This window comes from Somniosus microcephalus, chromosome 8, assembly GCF_052327205.1.
Source record: "Somniosus microcephalus isolate GS21.2 chromosome 8, FLI_Smic_1.0, whole genome shotgun sequence".
Lineage (NCBI taxonomy): Eukaryota > Metazoa > Chordata > Chondrichthyes > Squaliformes > Somniosidae > Somniosus > Somniosus microcephalus.
The window spans coordinates 269,012,545-269,029,498 of NC_140994.1; the positions used below are offsets into that span (position 1 = coordinate 269,012,545).

Below are 16,954 nucleotides of genomic sequence, written 5' to 3' on the forward strand. Positions count from 1 at the left end.
AGGGGCAGTACTGAGGGCGCACCGCACTATCAGAGGGGCAGTACTGAGGGAGCTGATCCTCCGCATGCCCGATACGAGACTCCCAAAACAAACGCTCGACTCGGAGCTCCGACATGGCAAGAGAGGCCCAGGTGGGCAGAGGAAACGCTTCAAGGACACCCTGAAAGCCTCCTTGAAAAAGTGCAACATCCCCACCGACACTTGGGAATCCCTGGCCCAAGACCGCACAAAGTGGAGGAGAAGCATCCGGGAAGGCACTGAATACCTCGATCCTCTTCGCCGGAGAGCAAGCGCAAGCCAAGCGCAAACAGCGCACGTCAACCCAAGCATCCCACCCACCTGCCCCACCTGTGACAGAGACTGTAGGTCCCGCATTGGACTCATCAGTCACCCGAGAACTCATTTTTAATGTGAAAGCAAGTCATCCTCAGTTCCGAGGGACTGCCTAAGAAAAGACAGAGGGAGTACAGCACTGTCGGAGGGGCAGTACTGAGGGAGTGAGGCACTGTCGGAGGGGCAGTACTGAGGGGAAGCGCCGCACTGTCGGAGGGGCAGTACTGAGGGAGTGCCGCACTGTCGGAGGGGCAGTACTGAGGGAGCGCCGCACTGTCGGAGGGGCGGGTACTGAGGGAGCGCCGCACTGTCGGAGGGGCAGTACTGAGGGAGTGAGGCACTGTCGGAGGGGCAGTACTGAGGGAGCGCCGCACTGTCGGAGGGGCAGTACTGAGGGAGTGCCGCACTGTCGGAGGGGCAGTACTGAGGGAGCGCCGCACTGTCGGAGGGGCGGTACTGAGGGAGCGCCGCACTGTCGGAGGGGCAGTACTGAGAGAGCGCCGCACTGTCGGAGGGGCAGTACTGAGGGAGCGCCGCACTGTCGGAGGGGCGGTACTGAGGGAGCGCCGCACTGTCGGAGGGGCAGTACCGAGGGAGCGCCACACTGTCGGAGGGGCAGTACTGAGGGAGCGCCGCACTGTCGGAGAGGCAGTACCGAGGGAGCGCTGCACTGTCGGAGGGGCAGTACTGAAGGAGCGCCGCACTGTCAGAGGGGCAGTACTGAGGGAAGCGCTGCACTGTCGGAGGGGGCAGTACTGAGGGAGCGCCGCACTGTCGGAGGGACAGTACTGAGGGAGCGCTGCACTGTCGGAGGGGCAGTACTGAGGGAGTGCCGCACTGTCGGAGGGGCCATCATTTGGATGAGACGTTAAACCAAGGCCCCGTCTGCTCTCTCAGGTGGATGTAAAAGATCCCACAGCCACTATTGGAAGAGGAGCAGGGGAGTTCTCCCCGGTGTCCTGGGGCCAATATTTATCCCTCAATCAACATCACTAAAACAGATTATCTAGTCGTTATCACATTGCTGTATGTGGGAGCTTGCTGTGCACAAGTTTCCACATTGAATTATTTCATTGGCTGTAAAGCGCTTTGGGACGTCCTGAGGTCATGAAAGGCGCTATAGAAATTCCAGTTTTTGGATATTTTTACTGTGGGTGTGTTTGTGCACTAATTGTCTGTACACTAATGGTATGTGGACACTGGCGGGAGGGTCGGTAACCAGAGGGCACAGATCAAGTGATCTATTCCCATTGCCGCTCCATACACTGGGACAGTCAGACTCGCTAACATTTTGTTTAAAACAACAACTTGCATCTATGACAGGTGACCAAAAGCTTAGTCAAAGAGGTAGGTTTTCAGGAGCCTCTTCGAAACATAGAAAAATAGGAGCATGAGTAGGCCATTCGGCCCTTCCAGCCTGATCATGGCTGATCCTCAATCTCAATACCATATTCCCACTCTCTCCCCCATACCCCTTGATGCCTTTTGTGTCTAGAAATCTATCTATCTCCTTCTTAAATATATTCAGTGACTTGGCCTCCACAGCCTTCTGTGGTGGAGAATTCCACAGGTTCACCACCCTCTGAGTGAAGAACTTTCTCCTCATCTCAGACAGTGACCCCTCGTTCTAGACCCAACAGCCAGGGGAAACATCCCCCCTGCATCCAGTCTGTCTAACCCTGTCAGAATTTTATATATTAAAGGAGGAAAGAGAGGTAGCGAGGCGGAGAGGTTTAGGGAGGGAATTCCAGAGCTTAGGGCCTCGGCAACAGAAGGCACGGCCGCCAATGGTGGAGCGATTAAAATCAAGGATGCTCAAGAGACCAGAATTGGAGGAGCGAAGAGATCTCGGGGGTTTGTAGGATTGGAGGAGATTACAGAGATAGGAAGGGGTGAGGGCCATGGAGAGATTTGGAAACCGGGATGAGATTTTAAGTTTTGAGGAGTTGCAGGACCGGGAGCCAATGTAGGTCAGCGAGCACAGGGGGTGATGGGGTGATCGGAACTTGGTGCGAGTTAGGACCAGCCCTGAATCCCAGCTCAGTCAGTGAGGGACCAGCCCTGAATCCCAGCTCAGTCAGTGAGGGACCAGCCCTGAATCCCAGCTCAGTCAGTGAGGGACCAGCCCTGAATCCCAGCTCAGTCAGTGAGGGACCAGCCCTGAATCCCAGCTCAGTCAGTGAGGGACCAGCCCTGAATCCCAGCTCAGTCAGTGAGGGACCAGCCCTGAATCCCAGCTCAGTCAGTGAGGGACCAGCCCTGAATCCCAGCTCAGTCAGTGAGGGACCAGCCCTGAATCCCAGCTCAGTGAGGGACCAGCCCTGAATCCCAGCTCAGTCAGTGAGGGACCAGCCCTGAATCCCAGCTCAGTCAGTGAGGGACCAGCCCTGAATCCCAGCTCAGTCAGTGAGGGACCAGCCCTGAATCCCAGCTCAGTCAGTGAGGGACCAGCCCTGAATCCCAGCTCAGTCAGTGAGGGACCAGCCCTGAATCCCAGCTCAGTCAGTGAGGGACCAGCCCTGAATCCCAGCTCAGTCAGTGAGGGACCAGCCCTGAATCCCAGCTCAGTCAGTGAGGGACCAACACTGAATCCCAGCTCAGTCAGTGAGGGACCAGCCCTGAATCCCAGCTCAGTCAGTGAGGGACCAGCCCTGAATCCCAGCTCAGTCAGTGAGGGACCAGCCCTGAATCCCAGCTCAGTCAGTGAGGGACCAGCACTGAATCCCAGCTCAGTCAGTGAGGGACCAGCACTGAATCCCAGCTCAGTCAAGTGAGGGACCAGCACTGAATCCCAGCTCAGTCAGTGAGGGACCAGCCCTGAATCCCAGCTCAGTCAGTGAGGGACCAGCCCTGAATCCCAGCTCAGTCAGTGAGGGACCAGCCTGAATCCCAGCTCAGTCAGTGAGGGACCAGCACTGAATCCCCAGCTCAGTGAGGGACCAGCCCTGAATCCCAGCTCAGTTGAGGGACCAGCACTGAATCCCAGCTCAGTCAGTGAGGGACCAGCCCTGAATCCCAGCTCAGTCAGTGAGGTTCCAGAACTTAATCCCAGCTCAGTCAGTGAGGGACCAACCCTGAATCCCAGCTCAGTCAGTGACTTAGGTCATGCAGTGTCATTTAAGAATGGACCAGTAACACTCTCCAAACTAAGATCATGGTGTAGTCAAGTCTTTGCTGTGACCACTGTACTGACTGCTTTTAATACCTAACTGGTTCACTGGATTATAAAAACATAATAAGAATTAGGAGCAGGAGTCGGCCGTTCGGCCCCTCGAGCCCTGCTCCGCCATTCAATAAGATCATGGCTGATCTTCGACCTCAACTCCACTTTCCAGGCCGAACCCATATCCCTCGATTCCCCCAGAGTCTGAAAATCTATCGATCTCAGCCTTGAATATACTCAACGACTGAGCCTCCACAGCCCTCTGGGGCAGAGAATTCCAAAGACTCACCGCCTTCTGAGTGAAGAAATTCCTCCTCATCTCAGTCCTAAATGGCCGACCCCTTATCCTGAGACTGTGACCCCTGGTTCTAGACTCTCCAGCCAGGGGGAAACAGCCTCTCAGCATCTACCCTGTCAATCCCCCTCAGAATCTTGTATGTTTCAATGAGATCACCTCTCATTCTTCTAAACTCCAGAGAGTATAGGCCCATTCTACACAATCTCTCCTCATAGGACAGCCCTCTCATCCCAGGAATCAATCTAGTGAACCTTCGTTGCACCGCCTCTATGACAAGTATATCCTTCCTTAGATAAGGAGACCAAAACTGTGCCCAGTACTCCAGGGGTGGTCTCACCAAGGCCCTGTACAATTGGAGCAAGACTTCCTCACTCCTATACTCCAACCCCCTTGCAATAAAGGCCAACATGCCATTTGCCTTCCTTATTGCTTGCTGTACCTGCACGCTAGCTTTCTGTGTTTCTCGCACGAGGACACCCAAATCTCTCTCAACACTAACATTTGAAAGTTTCTCATTTTAAAAATATTCTGTTTTTCTATTCTTCCTACCAAAGTGACTAACCTCACATTTCCCTACATTATACTCCATCTGCCGCCTCACTGCCCACTCACTCAGTCTATCTATATTATGTTGAGGCAACGACAGGTTTATGTTGATGACAGACATTTGCTGATCAGTTTCCTGGAACGTGAAGGGGACCTATAATTGGAGAACTGGTCACTATCAGCAGAATGATCAATAAAAAAAACAGCTGAAAGCAAAGTGCTGTCGATATCTCTCTGCTTTATCATCCGTTCTGTGACCGGAAAATATCAGCAGCCTTTTTGCAATAAAATGAAAGACTGCCTACGAAATATCAAAGATATGTGAAGATAAAAAGATTGGTAAAGTCAAGCATAGGTCCCTTGCAGTCAGAATCAGGGGAATTTATAATGGGGAACAAAGAAATGGCAGACCAACTAAATACATACTTTGGTTCTGTCTTCACAAAGGAGGACACAAATAACCTCCCAGAAATGTCGGGGAACATAGGGTCTAATGAGGGGGAGGAACTGAAAGAAATCAGTATTTGTAGGGAAATGGTGTTAGGGAAATAGACGGGATTGAAGGCCGATAAATCCCCAGGGGCTGATAATCTACATCCTAGGGTACATAAGGAAGTGGCCCTAGAAATAATAGATGCATTGCTGGTCATCTTCCAAAATTCTATAGACTCTGGAACAGTACCCATAGATTGGAGGGTAGCTATCGTTACCCCACTGTTCAAAAAAGGTGGTAGAGAAAAAACGGGGAATTATAGACCGGTAAGCCTGACATCGGTAGTGGGGAAAATGCTAGAGTCCATTATAAAAGATGTAATAGCAGAGCACTTGGAAAACAGTGATAGGATCGGACAAAGTCAACATGGATTTACAAAAGGTAAATCGTGCTTGACTAATCTACTGGAATTTTTTGAGGATGTAACTGGTAAAATAGATAAGGGAGAACCAGTGGATGTGGTGTATTTGGACTTTCAGAAGGCTTTCGATAAGGTCCCGCATAAGAGATTAGCGTGTAAAGTTAAAGCACATGGGATTGGGGGTAAGGTACTGAGAACTAGTTGGCAGACAGGAAGCAAAGAGTTGGAATAAATGGGTCTTTTTCCGAGTGGCAGGCAGTGACTAGTGGGGTACCACAGGGATTGGTGCTTGGACCCCAGCTATTCACAATATATGTCGAGAAACTCCAATATGATTTGGACAGGTTGGGTGATTGGGCAGATGCATGGCAGATGCAGTATAATGTGGATAAATGCGATGTTATCCACTTTGGTGGCAAAAACAGGAAGGCAGATTATTATCTGAACAACAATAGATTGGGAGAAGGGGAAGTGCAACGAGACCTGGGTGTCCTTGTGCACCAGTCGCTGAAGGTAAGCATGCAGGTGCAGCAGGCGGTTAAGAAGGCAAATGGTATGTTGGCCTTCGTAGCGAGAGGATTCGAGTACAGGAGCAAGGATGTCTTGCTGCCGTTGTACAGGGCCTTGGTGAGACCACACCTTGGGTATTGTGTGCAGTTTTGGTCGTCTTATCTGAGGAAGGATGTTCTTGCCATGGAGGGAGTGCAGCGAAGATTCACCAGACTGATACCTGGGATGGCAGGAATGACGTATGAAGAGAGATTGGGTCGATTAGGCTTATATTCACTGGAGTTTAGAAGAATGAGAGGCGATCTCATTGAAACTTATTAAATTCTAACAGGACTAAAGAGACTAGATGCAGGAAGGATGTTCCTGATGGCAGGGGGAGTCCAGAACCAGTGGTCACAGTCTAAGGATAAGGGGTAAGCCATTTAGGACAGAGATGAGGAGGAATTTCTTCACCCAGAGAGTGGTGAACCTGTGGAATTCTCTACCACAGAAGGCAGTTGAGGCCAACTTATTACATATATATTCAAGAAGGAGTTAAATATATTTCTTAAGGCTAAAGGGTTATGGGGAGAAGGCATGGACAGGGTACTGAGTTTGGATGATCAGCCATGATCTCATTGAATGGCAGAGCAGGCTCGAGGGGCCGAATGGCCTACTCCTGTTCCTATCTTCCATATTTCTATAAATGCATAAACCCTTCATGCATGAATATTGGTCCAGCCTAATTTCACAGACCCATTCCATTGCTGGGACGCCCCTCCGAGAATCGCCCCTCGAGGTAATTTATTTCAATCTGAATTGAAGATTTGTACCAGTGAAGGAATCAGAAAGTTTCTGAAGCCCAGTTTCCGCCCAACAGCACAGTGTGAGAGAGAGGCTGAGGGGGAGAAATTCGGTGTCGCCCTGTTTGGGGCGCAATTATCGGCCGGGCGCAAAGTTTAGTGCCTGGCGCTAATTATCGCCTCCGACTGCAAACTTGGCTTCTATCGCCCCTGGAGGTGATTGGAGCGCTAAATCAGGTGCTACACACCTGTCTTAAGGCGCTAACGCCAAGGAGCGAGGCGCTACCTCAGAGCGCTGGCGAAGCTCATGTGATGTCAGTCAGCGATGGAACACAGACACACTGGCACCGGCCAGTTCTTAAAGGGGAGGGTCGATCTTGCTCTCCATCCACACCCTGCTCATTGCAGCCTTGAATCTCGGCCTGGAGAGACCTGTACATCAAATCTGCTGGAAAGAACAATGGAGAGACCCAGGGAAAGAGCTCAGAGTGCAGCCCCCACAGTCTCTTCTAAATCGATGCAAGGAAGGTCAAATCAAAATAAACCTGCAAAGTGCTGCTCAGTACCCAAAACTCCTTCACACAGCGTTGAATCTCTCCAGAAGTCTCTCTCTCTCTCAGAATGCGTGGTGCAAAAATGTCGCCGACAAAAAAAGGCAGGAAGTGATCACCTTTAAATAGCGCTCCCCCAGTCCCTTCCCTACTGCAAAACGCTCCCCTCAACCTGTCGTTGCTAGCGGCAGGCGGTAAGGCAGGGGACGCCACTCAATATCCGGTCCGGGGCACTACCGGGGCGTTGCACACTCGACTGACGTCACGATCTGCCGGCGCAGGAGATCGTGGCGGTAGTGTTTAGCGCCGCCGCAAAATGTCAGGTCAATTTCGCGAGTGGCGCAAACATCGCCGTGGCCTCTTAGGGCACTAACGGGAGGCGCAAAGCAACCAAATTTTTCCCCCATAGAGCCATAACGGCACAGAAAGAGGCCATTCCAGAGAGAGACAGAGGGAGAGACACACAGAGGCAGAGACAGAGACAGCCCAAGTTTGGAAAAACAGAGCAAAGTATGGAACAACTTGGCTCCCAAACTCTTTTGTTTACATTTCTTGCAAATGACTGGAATGAAATCGACCGTTGCTAAAATTCAGCGCGAACACATCTGAGAATCACAGGGTGACTGACTTCAGGAGAGCTGCAATCAGTCTCCTTCGCACAAGGGATCTAAATCATTCCTGAAGGTTTAAGCTTCACATCAGACGCACTCTCTCCACTCTGGACCTCCTCCAGCACTCCACTCTGCTCGCAGCCTGCCGTCTGTCTCCTGTTTTCCCCGAACAGCCTTGGTCTCAGTAGGTCGGAGACCTCCCAACACATTCCTTATAGATAAGAACACAGCACTGCGATGCCAACAGATTGACGATCGAGGTCACGTCACCGGAATCCAGAGAGACAACTGACCCAGAGCGCAAGTGGTCTCAGCTAGTTAATGGCTGATCCGCAATGTTTGCAGACCATGACCGGGGGAAGGGTGGCTTACACAGAATGAGCGCCGCACTGTCAGAGGGGCAGTACTCAGGGAGTGCTGCACTGTTGGAGGGGCAGTACTGAGGGAGCCCTGCACTGTCGGAGGGGCGGTACTGAGGGAGCACTGCACTGTCGGAGGGGCAGTACTGAGGGAGCGCTGCACTGTCAGAGGGGCAGTACTGAGGGAGCGCCGCACTGTCGGAGGGTCAGTACTCAGGGAGTGCTGTACTGTCGGAGGGGCAGTACTGAGGGAGCGCCGCACTGTCGGAGGGGCAGTACTGAAGGAGCGCTGCACTGTCGGAGGGGCAGTACTGAGGGAGCGCTGCACTGTCGGAGGGGCAGTACTGAGGGAGCGCTGCACTGTCGGAGGGGCAGTACTGAGGGAGCGCTGCACAAACGATCGAAAGAACTTGTATTTCTATCGCGCCATTCACGACCTCAGGATGTCCAAAAGCGCTTTACAGCCAATGAAGTACTTTTTGAAGTGTGGTCCCTTTCTGTCCTATTCTGGAACTCTCCCCCAAAATGCTGTTGGGGCTGGGGGGGGTCAAGCGATGATTTCCAAACTGAGATCGATAGACTTTTGCTGGGTAAGGGTATTAAGGATTACGGAACCAAGGCGTGTAGATGGAGTTAAGAAAGAGATCAGCCCTGATCTCACTGAACGGTGGGACAGGCTCGAGGGGCTGATAGGAACAGGAGGAGGCCAAAGTATTTTGGGCCTTGGAAATTCACTTGGGCATCTCAGTTTTCAAAAACAAGGTAAGAATTATAGAATAATACAGCACAGGAGGAGTCCATTCGGCCCATCGTGCCTGTGCCGGCTCTTAGAGAGAGCTCCCCAGTTAGTCTCACTCCCCCCTGCTCGCTCCCCAGAACCCTGCAAACTTTTTACATAGAAACATAGAAGATAGGAGCAGGAGTAGACCATTCGGCCCCTCGAGCCTGCTCCGCCATGCAATGATATCATGGCTGATCATCCAAATTCAGTACCCGGTCCCTGCCTTCTCCCCATATCCCTTGATCCCTTTAGCCTTAAGAAATATATCTAACTCCTGCTTGAATATATTTAATGAATTGGCTTCTACTGCCTTCTGTGGTAGAGAATTCTACAGGTTCACCACTCTCTGGGTGAAGAAATTCCTCCTCATTTCTGTCCGAAATGGCTTACCCCTTATCCTTAGACTGTGACCCCTGGTTCTGGACTCCCCCGACCATCGGGAACATCCTTCCTGCATCTAGTCCAGTCCTGTCAGAATTTTATAAGTTTCAATGAGATCCCCTCTCATTCTTCTAAACTCCAGCGAGTACAAGCCCAATCGACCCAATCTCTCCTCATACGTCATTCCTGCCATCCCAGGTATCAGCCTGCTGAATCTTCGCTGCACTCCCTCCATGGCAAGAACATCCTTCCTCAGATAAGGCGACCAAAACTGCACACAATACTCAAGATGTGGTCTCACCAAGGCCCTGTACAACTGCAGCAAGGCATCCTTGTTCCTGTACTCGAACCCTCTCGCTACGAAGGCCAACATACCATTTGCCTTCTTAACCGCCTGCTTCACCTGCATGCTTACCTTCAGCGACTGGTGCACAAGGACACCCAGGTCTCGTTGCACTTCCCCTTCTCCCAATCTATTACCATTCAGATAATAATCTGCCTTCCTGTTTTTGACACCAAAGTGGATAACCTCGCATTTATCCACGTTATATTGCACTGCCATGCTTCTGCCCAATCACCTAACTTGTCCAAATCATACTGGAGTTTCTCGGCATGCTCCTCACAGCACACACGCCCACCCAGCTTTGTGTTGTCTGCAAACTTGGAGATATTACATCAAGTTCCCTCGTCTAGATCATTAATATATATTGTGAATAGCTGGGGTCCTAGCACCGATCCCTGCGGTACCCCACTAGTCACTGCCTGCCACTCGGAAAAAGACCCGTTTATTTCAACTCTTTGCTTTCTGTCTGCCAACCAGTTCTCTATCCAAGTCAATACCTTGCCCCTAATCCCATGTGCTTTAACTTTACACGTTAATCTCTTATGCGGGACCTTATCGAAAGCCTTTTGAAAGTCCAAATACACCACATCCACTGGTTCTCCCTTATCTATTCTACCAGTTACATCCTCAATACATTCCAGTAGATTAGTCAAGCACGATTTACCTTTTGTGAATCCATGTTGACTTTGTCTGATCCTGTCACTGTTTTCCAAGTGCTCTGCTATTACATCTTTTATAATGGACTCTAGCAATTCCCCGTTTTCTCTCTACCACCTTTTTTGAACAGTGGGGTAACATTAGCTACCCTCCAATCCATGGGAACTGTTCCAGATTCCATCGAATGTTGGAAGATGACCAGCAATGCATCTACTATTTCTACGGCCACTTCCTTAAGTACCCTAGGGTGTAGATTATCAGGCCCTGGGGATTTATCGGCCTTCAGTCCCATCAATTTCCCTAACACCATTTCCCTACAAATACTGATTTCTTTCACTTCAAGTATTTAAAGGTGTTGAAAATTGCTTTCTGCAGGCAACTCTTTCCTCTTTTTCTATCTGAGGATGTGTTTAACAATCCAGATTTGACTCAGAAAGTGATCAAACCCCGGATTCTGCTTCCATTCCCCTTGGCCCAGCTTCAGCAGTACGGTAGCATAGTGGTAACGTTACTGGGCTAGTAATCCAGAGACATGGACTAATGATCCAGAGACATGAGCTCAAATCCCACCACGGCAACTGGGGAATTTAAATTCAGTTAATTAAACAAATCTGGAATAAAAAACTAGTATCAGTAATGGTGACCAATGAAACGATCGGATTGTTGTAAAAACCCATCTGATTCACTAATGTCCTTTAGGGAAGGAAATCTGCTGTCCTTACCCGGTCTGGCCGATATGTGACTCCAGACCCACAGCAATATGGTTGACTCTTAACTGCCCTCAGAAATTGCCCAGCAAGTCACTCAGTTGTATAAGGCGGCTCACCACCACCTTCTCAAGGGCAATTTGGGATGGGCAATAAATGTTGGCCTCGCCAGCAACGCCCACAACCCAAGAACGAATAAAAAAAATAGCCCTTTTCAAGAGATGAATGTCACTTCCTGCTTCTAAAGACTCTCGAGGCCAATCACAACCAAATCCTCATCAACAACAGTTATCACAACTCAACTTCTGAAGAGCCATTGGTAGCCTTCCTGTAACCATGCCAACATCCCAAGACACTCATTTCAAATTGACACGTTTTACGTGGAACATTCCTATTCTGGTTACTGACTTCACGGCTTATAATGACCACGATTATTTCCAACCACACTCCCTCCGACAGTGTGGAGCTCCCTCAGTACTGCCCCTCCGACAGTGCAGCGCTCCCTCAGTACTGCCCCTCCGACAGTGCGGAGCTCCCTCAGTACTGCCCCTCAGACAATGCGGCGTTCCCTCAGTACTGCCCCTCCGACAGTGCGGCGCTCCCTCAGTACTGCCCCTCTGACAGTGCGGCGCTCCCTCAGTACTGCCCCTCCGACAGTGCGGCGCTCCCTCAGTACATCCCCTCCGACAGTGAGGCGCTCCCTCAGTATTGCCCCTCCAACAGTGCAGTGCTCCCTCAGTATTGCCCCTCCAACAGTGCAGTGCTCCCTCAGTATTGCCTCTCCGACAGTGCTGTGCTCCCTCAGTACTGCCCCTCCGACAGTGCGGCGCTCCCTCAGTACTGCACTGGAGTGTCAGCCTAGATTTTTGCGCTCAAATCCCTTGGGTGGGACATGAACCCACAACCAAGGTGTCCGAGGTAGTGAGGGGCGGGGAGAGGGAAGCATGAATAAAACTTTCAGAAAATAAACTCTATCAGAGGGAATTACATCTCTACTTAAAAAAGGACAAATTTGCAGGGCTCTGTAGGAAGAGCAGGGGGGAGTGGGACTAATTGGAGAGCTCGTTCAAAGAGCCGGCACAGGCACGATGGGCCAAATGGCCTCCTTCTGTGCTGTGATTCTATATCCTAATTTTCAGTTTTGCTTTTCAATATCTGTTCCCCATTTTCCCCTCTCCCCCTCCCCTCAAGGTTCCGACTCTCACTGGGGTTCAGTCCCACAAGCCCCTGGTTCAGATCAACTGGCACAGTGCTCTCCAGGGCCTTATTCTGTGTCTGGAAAGTGAAACCATATCTCCATCTCTCTCGGGGACCGACAATGTTTCGTCAAGTACAAACTGTGCTCCATTCGCGACAACACCACTTACAACAGGTATAAACAATCCAATTCCGTGCAGTAGAGACAAGCAGAGGCCTAGACAGGCTCAGGACTCTCGCCCAACTGTTTACAGTGAAGGACTCCATCAAGCACAGAGTGTCATAAGAACATAAGAATTAGGAGCAGGAGTCGGCCATTCGGCCCCTCGAGCCTGCTCCGTCATTCAATAAGATCATGGCTGATCATCGACCTCAACTCCACTTTCCCGTCCAATCTCCATATCCCTCGATTCCCCGAGAGTCCAAAAATCTATCGATCTCAGCCTTGAATACACTCAACGACTGAGCCTCCACAGCCCTCTGGGGTAGAGAATTCCAAAGATTGCAACCCTCTGAGTGAAGAAATTCCTCCTCATCTCAGTCATAAATGGCCGACCCCTTATCCTGAGACTGTGACCCCTGGTCCTAGACTCTCCAGCCAGGGGGAAACAACCTCTCAGCATCTACCCTGTCAATCCCCCTCAGAATCTTGTATGTTTCAGTGAGATCACCTCTCATTCTTCTAAACTCCAGAGAGTATCGGCCCATTGAGTCTCCGGTGAGTTTATTTAACACAGACACTCGCTGTTTCACCAAAGTGCAGCTTTCATTCATTTTCTGCCCACAAGGATTTCATAAACCGCCTGCAATGGACAATGGGAGCCACCTGACCTCTGCCTCACCAGCCCCTCGGATTGTCCCGGGTCTCCAGGACACGAAGATTAATCTTCAGGACACGGCTACTGGTCATGTAGGACAGCCCATCATAGGGGCACTCAAAATACAGGGTGGTTTTTCACATTTTCTTTGAACACTTGTTGATTAGTTATAATAATATTGGAGATGGGGGGGGGGGGGGGGGGGGGGAAAGGGCTGTTTGACCGGGTGGGGTGGTTGCAGGCAGGAGACCACATGATGAAACCTCCCAGGAATATGTCCAACCCCTAGGGTTGGCGACCCCCCCCCCCCATGAGCCGCTTACCCTGGGATCAAACCATCGAGTAGCTTCTTCACCTCATTCTGTGTTATCCGGCCTCGAGCTCCTCCCTCCCGGTACAATCCCGAACCTCGCCTCCAGCATGAAGTGCCGCTCACTCGTCATTCCCCACCAACCCCCATCGGATCTTCATCCCTCGACACCGCCATTTCAAACTCCCGATCTTCAAACTCACCCCACAGCCTCGTGTCTCTCTCCAACCTCTGCCCCATGACCCTGCCTGCCAACCCCTCACCCAACTCTGATCTGCTGCAGTGTCCCCCCCTCCCCAGTCCACCATTGGTGGTTCTGTCTTCCACCATCTTGCCCCATCCCTCTGGATTCCACCCATAAACCCCCTCCCCACCATCAAAACTTTGCTTAAAGCCCACCTTCCGTTACAACTTTGGCACAAAAATGATATCGCACAGGAGGTCGTCATTCAGTGTGAGGGGGAGGGAAACGCGAGAGAGGGGAGGGATGGGGAGGAGGGGTGAGGAAGTGATGGGGGAAAAGAGTGAGGAGGTAGGAAGAGTGACAAGGGACTGATGGGGGAGAGCGAGGAAGGATTGAGGAGAGAGAGAGAGAGAGAGAGAGAGAGAGAGAGAGAGAGAGAGAGAGAGAGTGAGAGGGGAAGACCAGGAGCCAACTATCAGACCAGAGTTTGAGGCAAACACATTAATTGTGGAGTCAGTCCCACCACTTCACCCCACGTAGGTAAGAAAGCAGACATAGACCCCAGAACATGAACCCAGACCTTGCCCCCAGAATCCCTAGGCTCTGCCCCCAGACCCCTAGATCTTGTCCCTAGACTCTGCCCCCAGACCCCTAGATCTTGCCCCCAGACCCCTAGATCTTGTCCCTAGACTCTGCCCCCAGACCCCCAGATCTTGCCCCCAGACCCCTAGATCTTGCCCTTAGATCTTGTCCCTAGACTCTGCCCCCAGACCCCTAGATCTTGTCCCTAGACTCTGCCCCCAGACCCCTAGATCTTGCCCCCAGACCCCTAGATCTTGCCCCTAGACTCTGCCCCTAGACTCCTAGACTCTGCCCCCAGACCCCAGATCTTGCCCCCAGACCCCTTGATCTTGCCCCTAGACTCTGCCCCCAGACCCCTAGACTCTGCCCCCAGACCCCTAGATCTTGCCCCCAGACCCCTTGATCTTGCCCCTAGACTCTGCCCCCAGACCCCTAGACCTTGCCCCCAGACCCCTAGACTCTGCCCCCAGACCCCTAGATCTTGCCCCCAGACCTTGTCCCTAGACTCTGCCCCCAGATCCCTAGATCTTGCCCCCAGACCCCTTGATCTTGCCCCTAGACTCTGCCCCCAGACCCCTAGATCTTGCCCCTAGACTCTGCCCCCAGACCCCTAGATCTTGTCCCTAGACTCTGCCCCCAGACTCCTAGACCTTGCCCCCAGACCCCTCGATCTTGTCCTTAGACCTTGCCCCCAGACCCCTAGACCTTGTCCCCAGCCCTGGCCCCCAGCCCCGGCCCCGGCCAGTTACCTGATGTCCTCCAGGAGTTCAGCCTCCTGCTGCTGTTTGCTCTGCACTTTGCACAACTGCTCCGAGAAGCTCAGCTTCACCTCCTGGCTCACCCGCACCTGGGGCAAGAAAAGAGGCAAATTATTGCAGCCCTGCTCCCCGCCCCGCATTGCCCCTTACCCCGGGTCCCGGCTCACCTTCCTGGGGGGCGGCTGCATGCTGAGTGTCCCCGGGCTCGGCTCGCTGTTCCCGGACTCCGCCCACCGCGGAAACTCCTTTAAAGGGACTGTGTCAGGGAGGAGGGACCAGGGTCGGAGGACAAAATAAAACCCCTTTTACCCCAAACATGGGGGAGAGGGAGAGAGTGAGAGAGAGAGTGAAGGAGGGAGAGAGTGAGGGAGAGAGAGAAGGAGGGAGAGAGAGAGTGAAGGAGAGAGAGAGAGAGAGAGAGAAGGAGGGAGAGAGTGAGGGAGGGAGAGAGTGAAGGAGGGAGAGAGAGAGTGAAGGAGGGAGAGAGAGAGTGAAGGAGGGAGAGAGAGAGTGAGGGAGGGAGGGAGAGAGAGTGAGGGAGGGAGGGAGAGAGAGTGAGGGAGGGAGGGAGAGAGAGTGAGGGAGGGAGAGAGAGTGAGGGAGGGAGAGAGAGTGAGGGATTGAGGGAGGGAGAGAGAGAGGAGGGAGGGAGAGAGAGAGTGGGGAGGAGAGAGGGAGTGAGGGGGGAGTGAGGGAGGGAGAGAGAAAGTGAAGGAGCCAAAGAGTGAGGGAGGGAGGAAGTGGGGAGAGAGTGAGGGAGTGAAGAGGGATGGAGGGAGTCAGTAGAGGGGAGAGTGAGGGCGGGAGAGTGGGATGGAGTGAAGGGGAGAGAATGAGGGAGAGGGAGTGAGTGAGTGAGGGAGAGACAGTGAGGGTGGGGAGCGGGAGGGAAGTGGAGTGAGGGAGGGAGGGAGTGAGGTAGCGAGTGAGGAAGGGAGGAGTGATGGGAAGGAGAGAGTGAAGGGAGAATGACAGAGGGAGTGAGGGAGAGAGAGAGTGAGGGAGGGGAGCCAGGGAGGGAGGGTGGGAGAGAGTGAGTGAAGTAGGGAAAGAGTGAGGGACGGAGAGAGGGAGGGATGAAGTGAAGGGGGGAGAGTGAGGATGGGAGGGAGAGAGAGAGTGAGGGAGGGAGAGAGAGAGTGAGGGAATGAGGGAGGAGTGGTAGACCATTAAACAACTAACGGGAGGAAGAGGCTCCATGAATATCCCCATCCTCAATGATGGCGGAGCCCAGCACGTGAGTGCAAAAGACAAGGCTGAAGCATTTGCAACCAACTTCAGCCAGAAGTGCCGAGTGGATGATCCATATCGGCCTACTCCTGAGGTCCCCACCATCACAGAAGCCAGTCTTCAGCCAATTCGATTCACTCCACGTGATATCAAGAAACGGCTGAGCGCACTGGATACAGCGAAGGCTATGGACCCCGACAACATCCCGGCTATCGTGCTGAAGACTTGTGCTCCAGAACTAGCCGTGCCTCGAGCCAAGCTGTTCCAGTACGGCTATAACTTTGCTGATGACACCAAACTTGGGGGTGTGGCAAACAGTGATGATGATACTGACATGAATCAGCCATTCATGAAAGAAAGACTTATGAAATAATACTGAGCGGCCTGCGGGTGGCGCTGTCCAGGGAGAGTATAAATACTCGGGCACGGGCCCAGCTTGCGCAGGACATTCTTAACAGGAACTAGTGAAGGACACAACTAGACCTCCATGTTGTGAAACAGTTGATTAAAGCTTTGTTTAACGCTTAGACCAAGTGCCTCGTAGTTTTCTTACGTCAATTTAACTGACTGCTTGCTGCTCCACACTCTGAGTGGTTTTGGGAACCGACGGCTACGACTCAAATGGTAGAAGGGAACCAGACATAGTAATCAATCCATCATGGAGACACTACTCAGACCCGCCCGTCTTGACCTGGACCCGAATTCACCTACAACTGCTAAGGTATGGAAACACTGGTATCGTACCTTCAGCAACTTCCTCGGGGCTTGTGGTGAGAATGTTCCTGATGAGTTACAAATGCTTGCCAATTATGTATCTTCTCATGTGTTTGACTATATCGAAGACTGTGTAGACTATGACTCCGCTATCCAAATACTGCAGCAACTATATGTTAAGGTTCCAAACAAAATTTTTGCTCGGCACTTACTGGCCACAACTCAACAACAAGCCGGGGTATCACTTGATGAATTCCTTCAAAAGCTTCGCAGGCTCAGCAAAGA

The 16,954-nt window shown here is 52.0% G+C and overlaps 1 protein-coding gene across 3 annotated transcripts in view; it reads right to left on the reverse strand.

The window, feature by feature from the left end:
- Positions 1 to 14,949, reverse strand: part of LOC147114393 (F-BAR and double SH3 domains protein 2-like) — a 176,306-nt gene extending 161,357 nt beyond the window's left edge. For 2 of the 3 annotated variants that reach the window (XM_085996064.1, XM_085996063.1), the window contains exon 1: positions 14,717 to 14,874. In XM_085996064.1, the coding sequence (XP_085852190.1) occupies positions 14,717 to 14,865 (149 nt within the window). In that variant the 5' untranslated portion in view covers positions 14,866 to 14,874. The other variant, XM_085996065.1, reaches the window with a different exon arrangement.
- Between the last annotated feature and the right edge of the window lie 2,005 nt (positions 14,950 to 16,954).